Source organism: Schistocerca nitens, chromosome 9 (genome assembly GCF_023898315.1).
Source record: "Schistocerca nitens isolate TAMUIC-IGC-003100 chromosome 9, iqSchNite1.1, whole genome shotgun sequence".
In the NCBI taxonomy this organism is placed as follows: Eukaryota; Metazoa; Arthropoda; class Insecta; order Orthoptera; family Acrididae; genus Schistocerca; species Schistocerca nitens.
In genome coordinates, this window is record NC_064622.1 from 448,658,507 (window position 1) to 448,682,122 (window position 23,616).

Here is a 23,616-nt window from a genome sequence, read left to right on the forward strand (position 1 = left end):
AAATTTTAAATCCTTAGGATGAAGTATATCACATGTTAGGCCAAATTAATTTTCTAGAGACGACAGAGAAATTTAACTTAAAGAGTGATACTATTAGACGAACATTTCAAAGGAAGCAAGGTAAGAGTCCTTATCTGTGTCGTCCCATACTGAAGCATTGAGCGTAGGGCAGCAAATGCAGGATTCATTACTGTACTATGCAAGGTCCTAGTCGAGATCGTTCGCAGTTGACAATTCATGACAGGTCACGGGAAGGCAAGTGTGTATCTGTCTCTTAGGGCGTGTGGATGGCTATAACGAGTGCTTTTCCAATATAGTGTACGGGTTTGCTTTGTTTTGGATGAAAGGAAGTGAGAGGGTGAAACCTACTACCAGCCCGTACCCTACTCCTCTCGACTAGCACTAAGGCGTCAGCTAAGCTTAAGGTCTCCATCCGAAGGAATGATCACCATCAACAGTGTCATATGCCCCCAATTCGTGTGACATCGCGGAGAAGCTTGGGATTCAAACCAGGAAGTCTGCGCAACGTCTGGTGATCAATAACTCTACGCCCCCTCCCTTTGCAGTAAGTGGAAATAGAAAGTAACCAATAGACATAGCGTATCCCGCGGTCTCCCATCCAAGTACTGATCACACCCGACATTCCTTAACTTCGATGCTCTGACGAGAACCGGTGTTTACAAAGAGGCAAGACCGTTGGCAAAGAAAGGGACATTTCTGAAAATTTATGAAACGCTAGTCACTTTCAGATTTAGTGTAGGAAGTGAAACTTGGAATCACTTAGAATCCAGATAGCGGAAATGAGATTACACAGACATGTAGAAGGATATGTACGAATAGGACTCGCGAATTGAGAGTTCCGCCAAGGTTTAACTACGTGTGTAGACAGTTCACGCATCCTGACAATCGAGAATATCGACGATATTTGACTGTATTCGATAGCGATACAGGCAAGACATACGTCTATCCGCTCTTGAGAAAAAGAATTCGTAACAGAACGACAGACACACAGTCGGGAGACAAATGAAAAAAAAGTCGTGTGATATAATTACAAATTTACAATTGTCAGATTTTTTTTCCTTTTTGCCTGTACTATGAAACCTTGCTTCTCGCCAAATATCATGACTGTACGTCAACGAGTAGTATCTTATACTTTTCTGTGAGTGACTTTGCGGAGGCAAAATATGTGGATTAAGTGTCCATATCTTTTGATGACGTTGACTTAGAAGATTAAATTTTTTACACCGCCAAGGAACATGGATCTTAATATGGGACGTAAATGTCAACTTGGTACGTCCACCCGTTCGTGACAACGCAATTTTTAATAGTCGCACAGACAAATAGACGGACAGATGGACAACAAAGTAATCTTATTAGGGTTCCGGTTTTCCGACTGAGATTCAGAACGCTAAAAATGGAACACAAAATAGGAAATAAAAGCGGCATTTTGATTTATACCTCTAAATGGCAAAACTAGAACAACCGGGAAGGAAGTGAAAGAACACATCCATTCGTTGTTGAGTGGCGGATCTCTAAAAATACTATACAAATAAAAACCAGCTGAACGCATAAACACACACTTTGTGATCTAAAGTATGCGGCACCTGGCTGAAAATGACTTACAAGTTCGTGGCGCCCTCCATCGGTAACTCTGGAATTCATATGGTGTTGGCCCACACTTAGCTTTGATGACAGCTTCCACTCTCGCAGGCATAAGTTCAGTCACGCGCTGGGGAATGGTAACCCATTCTTCACGGAGTGCTGCACTGAGGTGAGGTATCGACGTCGGTCGGTGAGGCCTGGCACGAAATCGGCCTTCCAAAACATCCCAAAGGTGTTCTATAGGATTTAGGTCAGGACTCTGTGCAGGGCAGGCCAGTCCACTACAGGGATGTTATTGTCGTGTACCCACTCCGTCATAGGCCGTGCGTTATGAACATCTGCTCGATCGTGTTGAAAGATGCAATCGCCATCCCCAAATTGCTCTTCAACAGTGGGAAACAAGAAGTGCTTAAAACATTACTGTAGCCCTGTGCTGTGATAGTTCCACGCAAAACAGCAAGGTGTGCAACTCCGCTCCATGATAGACACGACCACACCATAACACTACTGCCTCCGAATTTTACTGTTGGCGCTACACTACACACGCTGGCAGATGATGTTCACCGGGCATTCGTCATACCCACACCCTGCCATTGGATTGCCACATAGTGTACCGCGATTCGTCACTCCACAAAACGTTTTTCCATTGCTCAATCGCACAGTGTTTACACTCTTTACACCAAGCGAGGCGTCGTTTGGCATTTAGCGGCGTGATATGTGACTTATGAGCAGCCGATCGACCATGAAATCCAAGTTTTCTCATCTCCCGCCTAACTGTCATAGTACTTGCAGTGGATCCTGATGCAGTTTGGAATTCCTGTGTAATGGTCTGGATAGATGTCTGCCTATTACACATTACGACCCTCTTCAACTTTCGGCGGTCTCTGTCAGTCAATAGGCGAGGTCGGTCTCTACGGTTTTGTGCTGTAGGTATCCCTTCACTATCACTTGACTATCACATCAGAAACAGTGGACCTAGGGATGTTTAGGAGTGTGAAAAATCTTGCCTACAGACGTATGACAAAGTGATACCCAATCACCTGACCACGTTCGAAGTCCGTGAGTTCCGCGATGCGCCCCATTCTGCTCTCTCACGATGTCTAGTGCCTACTGAGGTCGCTGATATGGAGTACCTGCCAGTATGTGGCAGCACATTGCACCTAATATGAGCCGGCCGGGTTGGCCGAGCGGTTGTAGGCGCTTCAGTCTGGAACTGCGCGACCGCTACGGTCACAGGTTCGAATCCTGCCTCAGGCATGGATGTGTGTGATGTCCTTAGGTTAGTTACGGTTAAGTAGTTCTAAGTTCTAGGGGAGTGATGACCTCTGATGTTAAGTCCCATAGTGCTCAGAGCCATTTGAACCATTTGAACCTGATGTGAAAAACATATGTTTTTGGGGCTATCCTGATACTTTTGATCACATAGTGTAGGGGACCCCAAGTTATAATGTGTCCACGAGATGATACATCTTTCACGAAGACAAATACCATATGATATCTACGTGAGGGGATATTTCTAGACGGCCAGCACTGCTGAAAACACAGTGTGTATTTTACAATCTGACAAAATTTTCAGACAGCTTCCTGATTCCTGGAAGATAACAACAGAACTGCAATAGGCACCGGGTTAGGTGTTGCCGTGGTAATACGAGTACATTGCACTCGTTTTAAGAACACCTGTCCGTTTCATGTTTTCCATGGCTTCCTTATAAGAATGATGAGTGGTGTTTAACGCAACATCTACACGGATATCATCAAAGCCTTAGTGGCAGCTCACAGTGACGAGAGTGTGAAGCAGTATTAACATACACTCTGATCTCGATGATATGTGAAAAAATTGTTACCATACATCGTTAGTCTTATTTTTACACACCATACATTGAATCCTAAAGCCTGACTCAATAACTTATAAATTAGGGGTGTTATTATTACGTGTGACACTTAAATGTATAGGTTACATGAACGAGGGCGTGCTGAAAAGTAAGGCTTGCGAATTGTTTATGTAAAAAAATGGAAAACGAAATACAGACATAACAGCGGAATTATGATTAATATCTCTAGATAGAAAAAAAATAGAACACAGACGGATATGAAAGAGCTCATCAGTTCGATGGTTTTCAATAAAACAAACGTGAGTAACATTCAACGTAATTATTCTTCATATCTTCATATTCGCTGTCCACTGTCGCTAGAGGGTTCCAAACTGTAACATGTAACATGGCGGTGTGTAAGTAACTATGTCTACATCTACATCTACATCCATACTCCGCAAGCCACCTGACTGTGTCTGGCGGAGGGTACCCTGAATACCTCTATCGGTTCTCCCTTCTATTCCAGTCTCGTATTGTTCGTGGAAAGAAGGATTGTCGGTATGCTTCTATGTGGGCTCTAATCTCTCTGATTTTATCCTCATGGTCTCTTCGCGAGATATACGTAGGAGGGAGCAATATACTGCTGGACTCTTCGGTGAAGGTATGTTCTCGAAACTTTAACAAAAGCCCGTACCGAGCTACTGAGCGTCTCTCCTGCAGAGTCTTCCACTGGAGTTTATCTATCATCTCCGTAACGCTTTCGCGATTACTAAATGGTCCTGTAACGAAGCGCGCTGCTCTCCGTTGGATCTTCTCTATCTCTTATATCAACCCTATCTGGTACGGATCCCACACCGCTGAGCAGTATTCAAGCAGTGGGCGAACAAGCGTACTGTAACCTACTTGCTTTGTTTTCGGATTGCATTTCCTTAGGATTCTTCCAATGAATCTCATTCTGGCATCTGATTTACCGACGATCAACTTTATGTGATCATTCCATTTTAAATCACTCCTAATGCGTACTCCCAGATAATTTATGGAATTAACCGCTTCCAGTTGCTGACCTGCTATTTTGTAGCTAAATGATAAGGGATCTATCTTTCTATGTATTCGCAGCACATTACACTTGTCTACATTGAGATTCAGTTGCCATTCCCTGCACCATGCGTCAATTCGCTGCAGATCCTCCTGCATTTCAGTACAATTTTCCATTGTTACAAACTCTCGATACACCACAGCATCATCTGCAAAAAGCCTCAGTGCACTTCCGATGTCATCCACCAGGTCATTTATGTATATTGTGAACAGCAACGGTCCCATGACACTCCCCTGTGGCACACCTGAAATCACTCTTACTTCGGAAGACTTCTCTCCATTGAGAATGACATGCTGCGTTCTGTTATCTAGGAACTCCTCAATCCAATCACACAATTGGTCTGATAGTCGGTGCATGTCGGTGCAAGTCGGTGCATATGAAACAATGTGCTGTAAACGAGTTTCAGATTTTTAGTGTTCGTTCACACATGGCGCACCCTCTCCTCTCTTCTTCACCATGACGATGTCAGACCACACACGAGCGCTGCGACATCTGCAACAATCGGATGCCTTGCGTTCATTGTCGTCGTTCGTCCTCCATACAGTCCCGGCTTGGCCCCATCCGATATCTTTCTGTTTCCAAAACTTAAAGAACACACTAGAGGACTTCACATTGAAGTTATGAGGCGGTGCAAGCAGAGGTGATGCTGTTGTTCTGTCAACAAAGTCAAACATTCCACAGTGACAGTATCGACAAACAGGTCACCAGGGTGACTATGTTGAGAAATAAATATACAGACATGAAGAATAAAGATGCAGAATGTTAATCACGTTTGTTTTATTTAAAAAACGATGAGAGTTTTTACATAAAAAATTAAGAGGCATTAGTCCCCTTCCTGCGCCGGAAATCGCTGCAGCCGTTAGAGACCGTAGGTGGGCCCTCCAACGTCATAAGCGCCACCTGTCCCTGGAGAACCTTATTGCCTTCAAATAGCTCTGAGCACAGGTACGCCTCCTCATCATACGAACAAAGTAGGAGTGTTGGGGAAAGCTATGTCTCCACCTTTGGAAAACGAACTTCCCCCTCCCAGGTTTGGGCCAAGCTCTGCCGACTTTACAGCTATCATAACCTAGCAGGTGTACCTGGAATTTCCATAATTGGTGGTGTACTTGCCGATCCAGACATAATTGCAGAGCATCTTGCTGAGCATTATGCTTGCATCTCTGTATCGGAGAATTGCCACCCCACCTTTCGTCTCCTCAAACGGAGGATGGAGTGACAGCACCTCTCTTTTGCTCCACATCACCCTGAGCCTTAGAATGCTCCATTCAGTGAGTGGGAATTTCTCACTGCCCTTGCTGACTGTCCTGACACATCCCCTGGCCCAGATCGCATCCATTCGCAAATACTGAAACATCTGTCAGTGGATTCCCAACGCAGCCTTCTTGCTGTCTTCAACGGCATTGGAGCGATGACGAATTACCATCGCAGTGGTGGGAAAGTGTCATTCCAGTGCTAAATCCCGAGAAGAACCCATTAGATGTTGACAGCTATCGTCCCATCAACCCCACCAACGTTCTGTGCAAGCTGCTTGATGTATGGTGAGCCAGAGATTGTGTTAACTCCTTGAGTCTCGGGACCTTCTTGCTCCATCTCATGGCAATTTTCGCAAAGGACGCACCACGATCGACAACTTGATGCACCTCGAGTCTGAAATTCGATCAGCCTTTTCCCGGTGACAAAACCTATTGCCGTCTTTTTCGATCTCATGAAAGCCTACGATACCACTTGGTGACACCACATCCTCGCTAGTCTGCATGGGGGAGGGGTCTCTGGGGCCCACTCCTTAGTTTTATACAGATTTGTTTTGTCACACCACACTTTCAGAGTTCGCGTCGGTGCTTCCCATAGTGCACCCCATATACAAGAGAAAGGGGTCCCGCAGGGCTCTGTACTGGGTGTCCCACTCGTTTTAATTGCCCTCAATGGTGTTGCATTAGCAGTAGGATCGTCAATCTCTCCCTTCCTATACTCTGACGATTTTTGTATTTCGTTCTGCTCTTGTTCTACTGCTGTGGCTGAATGCCGGCTGCAGGGAGTTATATGGAATGCACAGTCGTGGGCCCTCACTCACGGATTTCAGTTTTTGGCCGCCAAAACATGCTTGATGCACTTCTGTCGTCGCCGTACCGTCCACCCCCATCCAGAATTTTATCTCGATGACCAACTACTTGCCGTAGTGGAGACTTACCGCTTTCTGGGACTGGTCTTCGACGCCCACTTAAGTTAGCTTCCCCATCTTCGTCAGCTTAAGAACAAGTGCTGGCGGCACCTTACTCTTAAGCCTGAGCCACACTGACTGAGGTGCTCATCACCATACGCTGCTGGAGCTGTACCAAGCCCTTGTACAGTCCCGTGTTGACTATGGGAGTGTGGTTTATGGTTCGGCGCGCCCTCAGCATTGCGTTTACTCGACCCAGTGCACCACTGTCGCGTTCGAATAGCGATGGGAGCTTCTAGGACGAGTCTGGTGACCAGCGTTCTGGTGGAGGGCGAAGTTCCTCCAGTGAACGTTAGGCGTGCACAACTCCTCACCAGTTGCGTTGCACACATTCGTATTCTCCTGCGCATCCGAGTTACCGTCTCGTTTTCCCAAACACTGCGGTTCATCTCAAACATCGGCGGCACAGGTCAGGGCTCTCAACTGCGGTTTGCGTCCGATCGCTTCTGTGTGAACGGGAGTCCTTCCCTTTACCACCTCTACTCGAGGTCCATTCACATACACCTCTATTGTGTAAACCTTGTCTGAAGCTTCGCTTGGGCCGGACGGTGTGGCCGAGCGGTTCTAGGCGCTTCAGTCTGGAACCGCGCGACCGCTACGGTTGCAAGTTAGAATCCTGCCTCGGGCATGGATGTGTGTGATGTCCTTAGGCTAGTTAGGTTTAAGTCTAGTGGACTGATGACCTGAGATGTTAAATCCCATAGTGCTCAGAGCCATTTGAACCATTTTTGAAGCTTCGCTTGGACCTTTCACATGGCCCTAAGGACTCAGTTACTCCCGCAGCTCTCTGCAGCCACTTCCTCTCGATTCTTGATGTGTTCCGGGGCTCTGAAGTGGATTACACCGATGGCTCGATGGCCGATGGTCACGTTGGCTTCCCCTAAGTTGACAGAGGGCATATTGAACAGCACTCTTTGCTAGATGGCTGCAATGTTTTCACTGCATTACTGGCGACCATATCTTATGCTCTTGAGCACATCCGCTCATGTCCAGGCGGGTCGTTTCTTTTGTGTTCTAACTCCTTGAGCAGCCTACAAGCTATCGACCAGTGCTGCCCCCGCCATCCTGTGGTAACGCCCATCCAGGAGTCCATCTATGCCTGGAACTGTCCAGTCGTTCTTTAGTGCTTGTATGGATCCCAGGTCACGTCGGAATCTCAGGAAATGAACTTGCTGACAAGCTGGCCAAACAGGCTACACGGAAACCGCTTCTGGAGATCTTCATGCCCGTTACTGGCCTGCGATCATTATTACGCCGCAAGGTTTTTCAGCTTTGGTAGATAGAATGGCATAATCTCACTACACACAATAAACTGTGGGTCATTAAGGAGACTTCAAATGTGTGGAAGTCCTCCATGTGGGCCTCTCGCAGGGACTCTTTCGTTCTCTGCCGGCTCCGCATTGGCCGTACATGGCTAACGCATAGATACCTTCTCCGTCGCGAGGACCCACCTCGGTGTGACTGGGTCTCACGTATGACTGTCGTCCACATCTTGCTGGACTGCCCATTTTTAGCCGCTCTGCGGCGGACTTTTAACCTTCCCAACACCCTAACTTCGGTGCTGGGCGACAATGCCTCAACAGCAGATTTCGTTTTACGTTTTAATCGTAAGGGGGATTTTTATCGTACCATCTATGGGTGGGCATTTAGCCTTCTCACCGAGGCCACCACCCTCCCTCCATTTTAACTCTGTCACCCTTTCTTTGCATTTACATGTCTTGGTGGTTGTCTTTTCCCTAGATGTGTTGATTTCGCCTTGTTTTTTTGTGGTGGACATTTTAATGTATTGCAGAGTGGCTGGCTCATCCAGTTTTATTCTTGTGATCAGCCAACCCAGACCATCTGCTCTATGGTTTTAATACCTTCTTCTACTTTTCCTCCTGGTGTATGTTTTCCCCGTTTTTGTTCGTTCCATTCGTTTTCTTATTAGATGTGATTCCCCATTCCTTTTCCCCCTTTTACTTTCTCAAACGTCCTTTGGGTGTTTTTGTACCTTGAGCCTTACTTGCATCAGGAAAAATCGACTAATGAAGTTATTCAAATGGCTCCGAGCACTATGAGACTTAACTTCTGAGGTCATCAGTTCTCTAGAACATAGAACTACTTAAACCTAACTAACCTAAGGACATCACACACATCCATGCCCGAGGCAGGATTCGAACCTGGGACCGCAGCGGCGACTGATGACCCTATAGTTTGGTCCCTTTACACCCCAAACGAACCGACCAATCATTATTATTTAAGGAAATTTTTTGTTGAAATACTTATGTTTCAATATCTTGTCGGGTAGCCATTCTATTATATCACTTCTTTAAAACGCTGCGGCATATTGCTAACAATATTTTTTAAATAGTCTGTACATAGACCGTCCCATTCGTCTTGTAGTCGATGTTTCAGAGTTTCTTTGGAACATATTTGTGCTTTTCTCATACGTCGCTGTAGTTCTCCCGACACATTTTCAATAGTATTGTCTGGTGGTGGAGGTAACTGTTATAAGACTTTCAGGCAGTTGTACGACAAATATTCTTGCACAATGTGAGCCTTATGTTTCGGGTCATTGTCCTGCTAAAATTCGAACGTGTTTGATATCCTCATTTTTTCAGCACTTCCGCGTAAATTATTTTTTAATATGGCAGGTGGACATATTTGTCCATGATACTGTCGATGACCACAAATTCGCCCTGTCGAAATATGGATATACAATCCCAGACAAGAACATTGTCACCTCTATGCTTTACAGGCGGCTTTAAATTTATGACATTTGATTCTTCATTCTTCTTCTGCCACACCATTCTTCGTTGATCCTACCCGAAAATATTAAATTAACTCTCCTGGATAAAAATGACTTGTTCCAAAATGTTGCATCTTAGTTATGCTAGGTATTATACTGTCTGGACACTCGACCACGGTTGTAAACAGTATATACAGGGTGTTTCAAAAATGACCGGTATATTTGAAACGGCAATAAAAACTAAACGAGCAGCGATAGAAATACACCGTTTGTTGCAATATGCTTGGGACAACAGTACATTTTCAGGCAGACAAACTTTCGAAATTACAGTAGTTACAATTTTCAACAACAGATGGCGCTGCGGTCTGGGAAACTCTATAGTACGATATTTTCCACATATCCACCATGCGTAGCAATAATATGGCGTAGTCTCTGAATGAAATTACCCGAAACCTTTGACAACGTGTCTGGCGGAATGGCTTCACATGCAGATGAGATGTACTGCTTCAGCTGTTCAATTGTTTCTGGATTCTGGCGGTACACCTGGTCTTTCAAGTGTCCCCACAGAAAGAAGTCACAGGGGTTCATGTCTGGCGAATAGGGAGGCCAATCCACGCCGCCTCCTGTATGTTTCGGATAGCCCAAAGCAATCACACGATCATCGAAATATTCATTCAGGAAATTAAAGACGTCGGCCGTGCGATGTGGCCGGACACCATCTTGCATAAACCACGAGGTGTTCGCAGTGTCGTCTAAGGCAGTTTGTACCGCCACAAATTCACGAAGAATGTCAAGATAGCGTGATGCAGTAATCGTTTCGGATCTGAAAAATGGGCCAATGATTCCTTTGGAAGAAATGGCGGCCCAGACCAGTACTTTTTGAGGATGCAGGGACGATGGGACTGCAACATGGGGCTTTTCGGTTCCCCATATGCGCCAGTTCTGTTTATTGACGAAGCCGTCCAGGTAAAAATAAGCTTCGTCAGTAAACCAAATGCTGCCCACATGCATATCGCCGTCATCAATCCTGTGCACTATATCGTTAGCGAATGTCTCTCGTGCAGCAATGGTAGCGGCGCTGAGGGGTTGCCGCGTTTGAATTTTGTATGGATAGAGGTGTAAACTCTGGCGCATGAGACGATACGTGGACGTTGGCGTCATTTGGACCGCAGCTGCAACACGGCGAACGGAAACTCGAGGCCGCTGTTGGATCACCTGCTGCACTAGCTGCGCGTTGCCCTCTGTGGTTGCCGTGCGCGGTCGCCCTACCTTTCCAGCACGTTCATCCGTCACGTTCCCAGTCCGTTGAAATTTTTCGAACAGATCCTTTATTGTATCGCTTTTCGGTCCTTTGGTTACATTAAACCTCCGTTGAAAACTTCGTCTTGTTGCAACAACACTGTGTTCTAGGCGGTGGAATTCCAACACCAGAAAAATCCTCTGTTCTAAGGAATAAACCATGTTGTCTACAGCACACTTGCACGTTGTGAACAGCGCACGCTTACAGCAGAAAGACGACGTACAGAATGGCGCACCCACAGACTGCGTTGTCTTCTATATCTTTCACATCACGTGCAGCGCCATCTGTTGTTGAAAATTGTAACTACTGTAATTTCGAAAGTTTGTCCGCCTGAAAATGTACTGTTGTCCCAAGCATATTGCAACAAACGGTGTATTTCTATCGCTGCTCGTTTAGTTTTTATTGCCGTTTCAAATATACCGGTCATTTTTGAAACACCCTGTAAATTGGCGTGAACGCCCGAAACAAGTGCTACACTGACAAATGTCTGAATATTGAGGTACGGTGAAAATCGAACTATTTTATTTGGATCTATTATTTAACAGTTGTTACAAGTTGTGTAAGAAAAGTCCATACTTTTATTTACCGGACATCTACCTGAACATAAAGCTGTTTTGTTAAAAATAAAGTTATGATGATGCTGCAAAGTGAAAATCTCATAGCGTCCGAATGTTAACGTTGCTCACTGTATCCTGTAAGTTTACGGCTGTAGCGTGTGATGTGTGCCCCGCAGCTGAGGTGGAGTCGAAGAACGTGCTGCACGGCGTGAAGAGCGTGAAGGAGGGCCGCCAGTACGTGGACGTGCACCTGGACGGCGACATCCTCAGCGTGGCCGGGCTCAGCGTGCGCTTCCACGGACTCTTCACCGGCGACAAGGACAAGGGTGAGCTGCTTACCTCCTGTTACTGTCGTCTTCTTGGAGAGGTCCTCCGTCTATGAATTGTGCTCAGTGACCTGTAATGCGTGTTTGATGTGTTTAAACAGGGTGAACCACCGCTGACACATTCGGACGCGACAGCGCAATCGCTTGCACACTTAACACTACACAAATATCTCTAACACAATTACACCCCCATTGATATTTTCGGTGGAAAAATCACATAGAAGAAAGGAATCTTTGGGAGCGCCATAAACACATGTATGAGAAGTATCTTCATTCAATACTGTGTTGCTGAGTTCGAGAGTTCGATACTGGGTCCCGATTTTTATTAATTTTTATTTTCTTATATTGATCTACGCAGTAATGCTGTAGAATACTCTAGTTCTTAAACGACACATATCCTTTAACTATAGAGTTTTTAACACTGATCATAACGATTATTGCTCAGACATATCAGAAGTATTCGTGAGGAGCATTAATCAGTTAAAATTAATTAGCAATAATATGGCTGAGATACCTATACACAATGTCGATGTGGAGATGTTAAGCAAACACATCACATTCAGTAAGAGCGGCCAGCTGACTGAAAGCTGAAAAACATAATTAATAGTTACATGAAGATGATAATAAAAATATACTCTAAAACAAAAAAAAGCGACTCACTACGAAATAATTAGCTGAATGGGATGTAAATAGATAGATGTGATGTACACATACAGACAAACAAAAGATTACAGTTTCAGAAAACCTGGATGATTTTTTCACGGGAAAGAGCTTCACAAATGGAGCAAGTCAATAGCACGTTGGTCTATGTCTGGCCCTTACGTAGTTATTTGGCTAGACATTGATTGATAGAATTGCTGGATGTTCTCCTCAAGGACATCGTGCCAAATACTGTCCGATTGGCGCAGTAGATCGTCAGTAACCCGTGCTTGTTGGAGGGTCCTGTCCAGAGCGCTCAGATCGTTCTCATCTGGGGGGGGGGGGGGAGATTCAGCGTCCCTGCCGGCCAAGATTGGGTTTGGCAAGCATGAAGACGAGCAGTGGACACTCTCGCCGTGTGCGGACAACGTTATCTTGTTGAAACATAAGCGCAGAATGACGTGCCATGAAGAGAAACAAAACGGGGAGTAGAATATCGTCGACGTACCGCTGTGCTTTTAAGGATGCCACGGATGACAACCAAAGGAGTCCTGCTGTGAAATGATATGACACCCCAGACCATCATCCTGGTAGTCGGGACGTACGGCGGTTGAAATTCAGGTTGGTATTCCACCATTGTTGCGCCTCCACGCACATTTTGCTGATTTTCAGGGCTCAGTTCGAAGCAAGAGTCATCACTGAGAACAATTCTACTCCAGTCAATGAGATTCCAGCCCGAATAACTGCGTGGATGGGGGCCACAAAGCGTTATTAACAATGCATTATTGACTTGCTCTATTTGTGAATCTCTTTCTCGCAAATAAATCATCGGATTTTGTGATACCAAAGTTTCGTGATTACCAGCGAAGGGGGCGCTATCCTTACTGAAAAAATGTAATGGACATAAAAGTTGGTACGAATCGATTTGAACTTGTGGTAAGCAGATAATGTGGAAACTGGGTGCGAACGTAGTTGAAAGGGTAGTGCGAAACAATACTGTTAGATGACGTAATTTCTGTGGTTTCAGGGAACTACCCAGGATAGAAGAAGCAGAGATAGGAAAGGGAGGTGTGGATTCGCCATTTTTTTTTTTTTTTTTTACTTTAGGGGGAGAGGTGTCGCTTAAGAAACGGGAAACAATGCTGAAAGCAGGGTGCAAAGAATGGAGGAACGCAGTTCGTGGAAGACTATAGAGTAAGCAGTTAAAAGTCAAATACATCATTAAAAGTGGAATACGACCGAGCTCTCGTTTCTGGGTGACTTTTGAATAATTGCACGTATTTTGTATAAGAGCTGCTATGATTGCTGCATAATGACTAATAACACAGGTATCATACCACGTAGTTTAGAAAAAAAAATCACCTAGATCCGAAAACGAATTCGAGTATTTTAACGTGAAACTCTGTCCAGTGCACTCACTGTACAGTATAGTGACGCAGCACTAAATGAAGATACTTGTCATACATTTCATTAAAGTCTTTCTTCTGCGTCTTACAGACATTTTTGTACTGTTAATATGCAAGGAATCGCGCTGCGGCGTCCCAGTGCGTGAATGTTGCTTCATCGTGTACAATAAATTTGTTAAATAATGTTTCCAGATGTAGTATAACAGATTTTTCATTATTCTCCCTTTGTTAGGTAAGAAATAACTTTTTAGAACATAGCTTTCGTAAGGTTAAATTACTGCTCGGCTCTGTTTAGGATTTCCTGAGATCTCACTATCTCATTACATAGCCCTGGAAGTTATCGTACCTCGCTGTCGTGCGTGCTGTAGGATGCTCGATTTTCGGCATCTGCGAGCACTATACGCGGGACAACGACGTACATTTGCAGGAGGACACATATAGGATAATGAGATCTCAAAATATATGAGTAGTAAGCTGAGTCAAACAGTAACTGAACCTGACGAAACTTTTGCTTGAAAACTTATTTCTCATCTAACAATAGGACAATAACGAAAAAACTTTAATGTGGTAACACATCTGGACATACTTAAGACATATTTAGTATATACTGTACGTACAACTGATACGTAATTCAGGCGACTGAAGATCTTTCGTAAATAATAAAAAATGGAAATGAGCGTTTTGTGTCATTGGCCGGGAGGCCCCTTGCGGGGCAGGTCCGGCCGCCTTGGTGCAGGTCTTATTACATTCGACGCCACATTGGGTGACCTGTGCGCCGGGTGGGGATGAAATGGGGATGAAGACAGCATAACACCCAGTCCCTGAGCGGAGAAAGTGCCCGATTCAGCCGGGAATCGAACCCGGGGCCGTAGGACGGCAATCCGTCACACTGACCACTCAGCTATCGGCGCGGACTCGTAAATAATAGAAAGCGAAACGGTGTGGCGTCCTGTTTACTTAAAATACAATAATAACAATAATATTACACTTATTCAATAACACTCTTTTCCGGACACACACACACGCACACACACACACACACACACACACACACACACACACACACACACACAAAGTAGTGCTGGGATGCATACTATTTTCTTCTCACATCGTAGTCTTGTGCCTCAGTGGCTCAGCTCCAACCTTGTCCTACAGATCCAAAACATTCTCTCGGAGTCTTAATGTAGGCATAAAACATAGATATTTCAGCAGAAATAACAGTATAGGAAATTCTAACAATCACTACAGTAAAGAGATGTAAAACGGTTGGTTACTTTCATTTTAATAAAAGTGGTTCTCCCACTCGCTCTCGTATACAATTACAATAATAGTTGCTAATCACTGCTAATATACAATGAAGGGCCAAAGAAACTGGTACACCTGCCTAATATTGTGTAGGACCCCCGCGAGGACGCAGAAGTGCCGCAACACGACGAGGCATGGACTCGAGTAATGTCCGAAGCAGTGCTGGAGGGAACTGACACCATGTATCATGCAGGACTGCCCCCAGGGGCTCAGCATTCATTTGCTGGGTACGGGCTTGGCGACCCCGGGGTTCCTGAGCTGGGGACTGGTAAGCGCCGCCAGTCCCCTGTCACCGTAACCTCTGAGCATACTTCAGCGACCACCGTGCGGCGCGGCGGTGGAACGTTGTGTGTCTCAGGGAATGGTGATCTTGGCTTGACCGCCCGGATCGCGAGGATGGAATAAACCTCTCTAAAAAACCCCTCAACCTCAAGGTGTGCTGCGCGCCGATGAGATGCATGGCTGTTGAGGTGGAACAGTCGATAGCGGGCAACCTCTGGGGAACCTGCCGCACCTCAGTTGTATAAGGCTTACCTAGGCACGCGGGGCTCTGTCTAGGTGGACTTGTAGTTCCCTAGCTGCTCGTGGGACCGCGATGGATCCTTCGAAATCTTCTTTTCTTCCTCCCAGCGGAAAGGGTGGGCCGCTGGAAGGTTCTAACACCCAGTCTCTTAAGAGGGCCCATGCAGTCAGTCCCCCTGACTCCGGCGCTTCTTTACAAAGTCCAGTCTTAGGTAACAGAATGCATTCTTGTGATCCGAATGTGTTTCTCATTGTGAAACGGAAGGAGGGTAGTTTCGAGAAGGTTTCGCCCTTCTATATACAAAAGGGATTGGAGGGAATCTGTGGCTCCTTAAAATCTGTGAAGCGCTTACGTAATGGGACCTTGCTAGTGGAAACTTCCACTTCCCAGCAAGCGACTAAACTTCAGTCTGCTAAATGCCTTGGAGAGTATGCCATAGACACTGAACTGCACAGCACCTTGAACTACAGCAAAGGTGTTGTGACGTGCCGGGATCTAGTTGACATTCCCAAGGAAGAACTGCAACGTGAGTGGGCTCCGGCAGGTATCGTTTGATGTTCAACATATCATGAGGAGGGTTGATGGCAATCTTGTCAAATCCGACTCCTTTATTCTAACCTTCAGTAGCACGAAACTTCCTGAACATGTGACAGCTGGCTTTCTTCGCCTTAGTGTGAGGCCTTATTTCCCGACCCCAATGCGCTGTTTCAAATGCCAGCGTTTTGGGCATACCACCTTAGGATGCAAAGGCGACGCGACTTGTGGCAACTGTGGTAAAGCTGCTCATGACGGAGTTGGTTGCTCCTCTCCAGCCAAATGTATCAATTCCTCTGGGAACCGCCCTGTTTGGAGTAGGGACTGCCGAATATTTTTAGAGGAACGCAAAGTCCAGGAAATTAAAACCACTAAGCGTATCCCCTATGGTGAGGCCAAGAAGATCTGTAAGTCGATGCAACCTCCCACATTTGCTACATCTTTTGCCTCCCTGGTTCAGAAGCCTACTCCAAAAGTCGATGCCTCCACGCAGACAGAGGTGGTGAGTGTTGGCACTAATACATGCAGCTGTCAGTGCACTTGCAACGCAGCCAGTGTTTAGGAGCCAGTAGCCCCTATTCGAATGGCAGACAAAGGTACAGTGGCGAACTTGGGCAAGCCCCTGACGCCTCCAACAGCTGAGGATGTTCCGAAGACCAGTACAGCCATTCCCCCTCCCACATCAGCTCCCCCAAAGCCCACCAAACCGCAGAAAGCTCCCATACAGCAGCAACAGCGGGTCAAATCCCGTAGTAAACCATCTGACCATGCAGATGTGGTTTTCCGTGAGGCTTCCTCTGACTCTTCCCCAGAGTTGATGGAATCCGATGTATGTGTGGGGAAATCATCTCGCCCCACGCCTGCCCCTCCACCTGCTGCAGTCTCCCCGCCCCGTCGGAGAGACAGGATGAAGGTGCTACCCCCATCATAGATGGCTCCCATACTTCAGTGGAACTTGCAAGGGTTCAGGATGCATGTGGAGGAACTTCGTCTACTATCGCAGGGTAGACCACTGTGTCTCTGTCTGCAGGAGACGTATTTCCATCCATCATACTCCCCTGAGATACGAGGCTATACACTCCACAAAAAGGACGACCTGCGTGGAGAGAGAGCTAGAGGAGGCGTCGGTATTTTCGTCAGGACGGACTACCACTCCTCGCCTCTCTCACTTACGACGACTCTACAGGCCGTCGCTGTGTCTGTGCACGTGCGTCATCCATTGACTGTCTGTTCACTTTACTTGCCCCCACATGATGCTCTTGATGACGCGGCCCTCACCGACCTTCTTACACAGCTCCCCCAGCCATTCATTATTTGTGGTGATTTTAATGCCCACAATGTGCTTTGGGGCTCTGCAATTACCTGCCCCAGGGGTAGAGCGATTGAGAGGCTTCTCCTGTCCTCCTGTGCCTACTTGCTCAATGGAGGACAGAGTACTCATTTCTGCACGGCGACCGGGTCGTTCTCTGCCATTGATCTCTCGCTTTGCTCTCCAGCTCTTGCCGCCAGTGCTCACTGGGAAATGGTTGCTGACTTGCACGGCGGTGATCATTTCCCAATCTGGATTCACCTGCCAGATGGCGTGGGGCCCGAAAGGAGACCACCACGATGGGTGCTCAGTGGAGCTGACTGGACACTTTATAGCCAGTTGGCCCAATTCGAACACTGTGCGAATGTTGAGGTGTGGGTGGATCATATTACCAAAACGGTCCACCACGCCGCTGCAGCATCCATTCCACAGTCCACAGGCCACCGGAAAAGGCCACCTGTGCCTTGGTGGAGTGACGAATGCCGCTCTGCAATCAGGACCAGGCGTGCGGCTCTGCGTCGGTTCAAGTGTCGGCCGACTGCTGAGAATCTTGCAGCCTTTCGGGTGGCGAGGGCAAGATGTCGCCGCATTATTCATGAGAGCAAGAAGAGGTCGTGGCAAAAGTTCCTGAACACCATTAATCGTTCCACCAAAAGTTCCATTGTGTGGGAGACCATCAGGAGAATTTCTGGCAGAGGAGGGAGGTGCCCCATAGCTGCTGTAATGAATAACGGCACTCTCCACACAGATCCGCGAGACATTGCCCAGACTATGGCAGCATATTTTGCGACAGTTACTGCCACCACCAGTCAGGATCCAGGTTTCCAGCGCCATAGAGCGGTTGCTGAGACGTGTAGTCTGAACTTCCAGTCCACCTCTCATGAAGTTTACAACTGCCCTTTTTCTATGTGGGAGCTAGATTCTGCATTGTCTGGAGCTCGTGACACATCCCCTGGTCACGACAGGATCCATTACAGTATGCTATGGCACCTCACAATGCGCAACAGAGAACTCCTCCTCGCACTTTTTAATGACATTTGGGCGTCGGGTCACTTTCCTGACGCGTGGCGTGAGGCAGTTTTAATCCCTTTTTTAAAACCTGGGAAAGATCGCACGAGCCCAAGTAGCTACCGTAGTATTGCCCTCACTAGTTGCATAGGGAAGACCTTGGAGCGGATGGTCAACCGCCGCCTTGTCTGGATGTTAGAATCCCGGCAACTCCTTAGTCGCTTTCAGTGTGGGTTCAGGAGGTTTCGTTCCACCTTCGATAACCTTGCCCTCCTGGAGGCGGCTATCCAACAAGCTTTCCTACGCCGTCATCACCTTCTAGGTGTATTTTTCGACATCGAGAAGGCCTACAATACCACTTGGCGGCGTCTCATCCTGGAGCAGCTTCACGAATGGGGTTTTCGTGGTTGTCTTCCTCTTTTTATTCAGTCTTTCCTCTCGCCACGATATTTTAGATACCGAATTGGTGACGTCCTGTCTGATCGCTTTGAGCAGGAGAATGGTGTCCCTCAGGGTAGCGTTTTAAGTGTGACTCTCTTTGCCATCGCTATTAATAGCATTACGTCCATAGTGAAAAGTCCTGTCCAGTGTTCTTTGTTTGTGGATGATTTCTCTTTGTTCTGCTCTTCTTCAAGCCTTGCAACGACAACTCGTCAGTTGCAACTTACGATTAGGCGTTTGGATGACTGGGCGCTGAAGAGTGGATTTAAGTTTTCCACCGAGAAGTCTGTATGTGTTCTTTTTAACCATTCTCGTTCGATTTTCACCTTTCCTGAGTTGCGCTTGAGGGACACTATTCTGTCTTTTAAAGACACGGTGAGATTTCTGGGGCTCATTTTTGACTCGAGGCTCACGTGGTTACCTCATCTTAAAGACCTGAAACGGCGGTCGCTTCAGGCTTTAAGTATTTTAAAATGTCTTAGCCACAGTACATGGGGAGCTGACAGGACTTGTCTGCTCCAGTTTTACAGGGCGTTTGTGCGATCTCGGCTCGATTATGGGTGCACGGTGTATGGGTCCGCGAGGCCTTCTTACTTAAAGATTTTGGACGTGGTGCACCATGAAGGGCTTCGGTTGGCCACTGGGGCATTCCGAACTAGCCCCATACCAAGCCTCTGTGCAGAGGCTGGTGAACCGCCACTTCATATGCGGCGACGGCTACTTACGGTCCGCCAGGCGTATAAAACTTTGTCCACACCATACACCCCTGCATACCATACCGTTGCTCAGCCTCCTCTGGCACGGTTATTTCATAACCGGCAACGTGCGACGCAGCCCTATGGGATTCGCGCACAGGATTGCCTCGCTGCAATGTCTATGGCTGGTCTTCGTGTTTTACGTCGCGGTTGGAGCAGATCTCCACCTTGGCTCCTCCGGAGACCCAAACTTATTTTAGATTTGACTCGTTTTAAGAAGGATGGCACGCCAGATTTTACATTCCAGTCACTGTTTTTTAACATTTTAGATGTGCATCACGGTTTCACTGTCGTTTACACTGATGGCTCCAAACAGGAGAATTTCCTTGGCTGTTCTGTGGTGTTCCCTGATAATGTTACCCGGATTCGCCTCCCTGCTGAATATACCGTTTTCGCAGCGGAGCTCCACGCGATCCTGAAGGCACTGGAGCAGATGAATCGTGTTCGGGGCGATCGATTTCTTCTCTGCTCCGATTCTCTTAGTGCCTTACAATCACTGCAGAACCTATACCCGACTGAGGAGATGGTCCAGCTGATACATGGCCAACTGTACTTGCTCCAACGGCGGGGTAAAGAGGTATCCTTCTGCTGGGTGCCTGGTCATGTCGGCATATGGGGCAATGAACAGGCTGATCGGGCTGCCAAGGAGGCCTCCAGAGAGCAGGATGTGGTCCAGTGTCCTATCCCCTTGCAGTCAGTCATCGCTGCACTCCACAGGAAGTGCATGGAGTTGTGGGAGGACGAATGGCTGGCGGTGACGGCCAATAAACTGCGGTCGGTAAAGTCAACCACTCGGCCGTGGCGTTCCTCCTGCCGGTTGCTCAGGCGGGAAGAGGTGGCCCTCACCCGTCTTCGGATCGGGCACTGTCCTCTGACGCATAGCTATTTATTACGGCGGGAGGATCCTCCGTTTTGTGATGCTTGTGGTGTGCACATCTCTGTCCGGCACATTTTAACAGACTGCATTTTATACCGTGATGCAAGGGCAGAAGCACAAGTTGATGGGGATCTGCCTTGTGTTTTAGCAAACGATGAGCCGTGTGTGTCTAGGGTTTTTAAGTTTTGTGATGTGTCTGGACTCTGGCCTAAACCTTTAGGCTGGAGGTTTTAGTGTATTGCAGAGTGGCTGACTCCTTCCTTTTTTTCCTTGCGGTCAGCCAGCCACTTCCATCTGCTACATTGTTTTAGCTCCCTCTCTCATTTTCTTCCTGTGTTGTCCATGTTTTACTGCTGACGCCCTGCTTCATCCCACGCTTCGGTGTGGGTGAGTACATATTTTCCGATGATTGTTCCCCGTGTTTTATGTTCCGTTTTATGTAAATGTTCTGAGCTTTTTTTTCTTGACACCCGTCTCACTATGACACTGCACGGGCGCTGAAGACCTTGCTGTCGTGCGCCCAAAAACCCCTCTACTACTACTACATGCAGGACTGTCCATAAATCCGTAAGAGTACGAGGGTACACGTTCATCCGCTCGATGCATGCAATTTGAAACCAGACTCGTCCGGCCAGTCAGCATGGTTCCAGTCTTCGACAGTCCGATGTCGGTGTTGACGGGTCCAGGCGAGGCGTAAAGCTTTGTGTCGTCTTGTCATCAAGAGTACACGAGTGGGCCTTCCGCTTCGAAAGCCCATATCGATTATGTTTCTTTGAATGCTTCGCGCCCTGGCTCTTGTTGATGGCCCAGCATTGAAATCTGGTGCAATTTGCGGAAGGGTTGCACTTCTGTCACGTTGAACGATTCGCTTCTGTCGTCGTTGGCCCCTTTTTCCGGCCGCAGTGATGTCGAAGATTTGATTTTTTACCGGATTCCTAATATTCACGGTACACTCGTGAAAGGTCGTACGGGAAAATCCCCTCATCGTTACCTCGGAGATGCTGTGTCCCAGCGCTGATGCGCCTACTATAACACCACTTTCCAACACACTTAAAGCTTGATAACCTGTAGTAACCGACCTAACAACTGCGCCGGACACTTGTTGTCTTATATAGGCGTTGCCGACCGCAACGCCGTATTCTGCCTGCTGTATGTGAATAGGCATCCGTATACCAGTTTCTTCGGCGCTTCAGTGTAGAAAAATAGCTATCAATATTAAACACTGAAGTTGCTCTAATTACGGTAGTAGGCACGTGTGATTACTTAAACAGCGAAAACAGGAGCAAGAGTGAACTCCGTGTATGGATTAATCACTGTCTCTGGCAGCTGTTATACGTAGAGTTCACTGACTGTGATGTTCAGAGTGGAATGGATGTTAGATTGTGTTACTTTTTTTTTTATTTTTCAGTGCAAACATCGAAAAATTTACTCAAATCAGCAGTTCACAGCAACTCCACTGTTGGTTAAAAAAATTAATTTTGCTCACTGACAGTTCCCGGTAGCACAAAAGCATTACTGAATGTGCTAAAAATGTTCTGTGAATGAGAAGTTTATAGTAAATTCCTCAAGGCACACAAAGTCAGCAATGAGTTGAATATATCTTGAAACTAATAGAGTTTCAAAATGTACAAATATGTGTGAATTCCGAAGGGGCCAAACTGCTGAGGTCAACGGTACCTAGTCTTACACACTACTTAAACTAACTTTGCTAAGAACAACACACACACACACACACACATACACACACGCTCGAGGGAGGACTCTAACCTCCGGCGAAGAGGCTTCGCAACACATTTAAATAATAATATTGTAGATAAAATAACATAAACGTAAAACAATATTTTAGGAAAGTTCCTACTTGCTATGGCAGCGGGTTAAACGTGTACAATGGAGATATTCTCTATAGAATATTTCAAGTTGCTTGGACATCTTTACAAAGATATCTTACTGCGTGAAATGCATCATATTTTCTGCAGTGGTTGGTGACAGTTTGTCCAGACGATAGGTACCCTAATTAGCTTTCTTTCGGCTTCTCCGTCTTGCAGCATATGCTTTCTAGACTGAGGTGCCATACGGGTCTGGTGTGCGTTACGCATATCTCGGCATTCGCCCGCTGTCTCGAACCCTCCAAGCCTTCGAGCGAGATGTCCTCCATTCTCGCATATTTGGTTATGTTCCGTAGCGGATGATATGTTAGAGTCACACAGGCAGAAGGCAAGTTCAAGATTTTAATTGTAAGGCGTTCCCTGCAATTAAGACGTAGCATTATTCAGTCTTTGCGACTATGAGCTAATAAGCATTTTAAATTCCTTCGCTGTATCTATGCGCAGCTCTTGGTGGCATGACGGTAGCACAGCTGACCTCTCATACCCAAGTGTTTACACCTAATTCACTTTCCAATATTGTAGCGTACTCACGATTCCTCAAAACATAGTTCTATACAATACAAAAACGAAGATAATATCTCAAGGACACTGTTTGCAAAGCTGCCCTAACGAACTAACAAAACAAACAAAAACTAACGTAATTGATATTTGAGCGTGATATACCTCATTCCAGCACATTCACACTTTCTCCAAATTCTACATGTCAAAATTCAAGTAATCACCTCACTTCAGAATCAGTTAGGCTCAGTATACCGTCCTCAATTCAATCACGTTGCGGAGCCTTACAATTCTACAGGAAGGAAGGAAGAAAATTCGCCCGAAAGGCACATCAAGACAGGGAGAGCCACGTTTAATTAAGGGCTTCATACAGGACTCAGGCTTGAATATCGTGAACTGAAAATGGCAAAATAAAAAATAAAAAAATCCAACAAACAAGTTGTGCTGATGAAACCAAAAATAGCACAGAAGGTGAAAATGATGTTACTTGTAATCATAATCGTCTAGAAAAGTATTCATCTTTTGGATCTGCAGTAGTCTTTTTTCGGTGTTTGGAGCTACATTATTGAATATAGATCCGCCTGTTACGTAAAAAACTGGTTTTACTTGTTACGCCGGCCGACGTAGCCGTGCGGTTAAAGGCGCTGCAGTCTGGATCCGCAAGACCGCTACGGTCGCAGGTTCGAATCCTGCCTCGGGCATGGATGTTTGTGATGTCCTTAGGTTAGTTAGGTTTAACTAGTTCTAAGTTCTAGGGGACTAATGACCTCAGCAGTTGAGTCCCATAGTGC

General features: G+C 46.5%; 1 protein-coding gene across 1 annotated transcript in view; it reads left to right on the top strand.

Moving 5' to 3' along the window:
* The window catches only part of LOC126204311 (uncharacterized), a 135,336-nt gene that overhangs the window by 83,526 nt on the left and 28,194 nt on the right, over positions 1 to 23,616 (top strand). Inside the window, exon 5 of the mRNA XM_049938696.1 lies at positions 11,495 to 11,644. Within this exon, the coding sequence (XP_049794653.1) occupies positions 11,495 to 11,644 (150 nt within the window). The remainder of the gene's footprint in view (positions 1 to 11,494; positions 11,645 to 23,616) is intronic.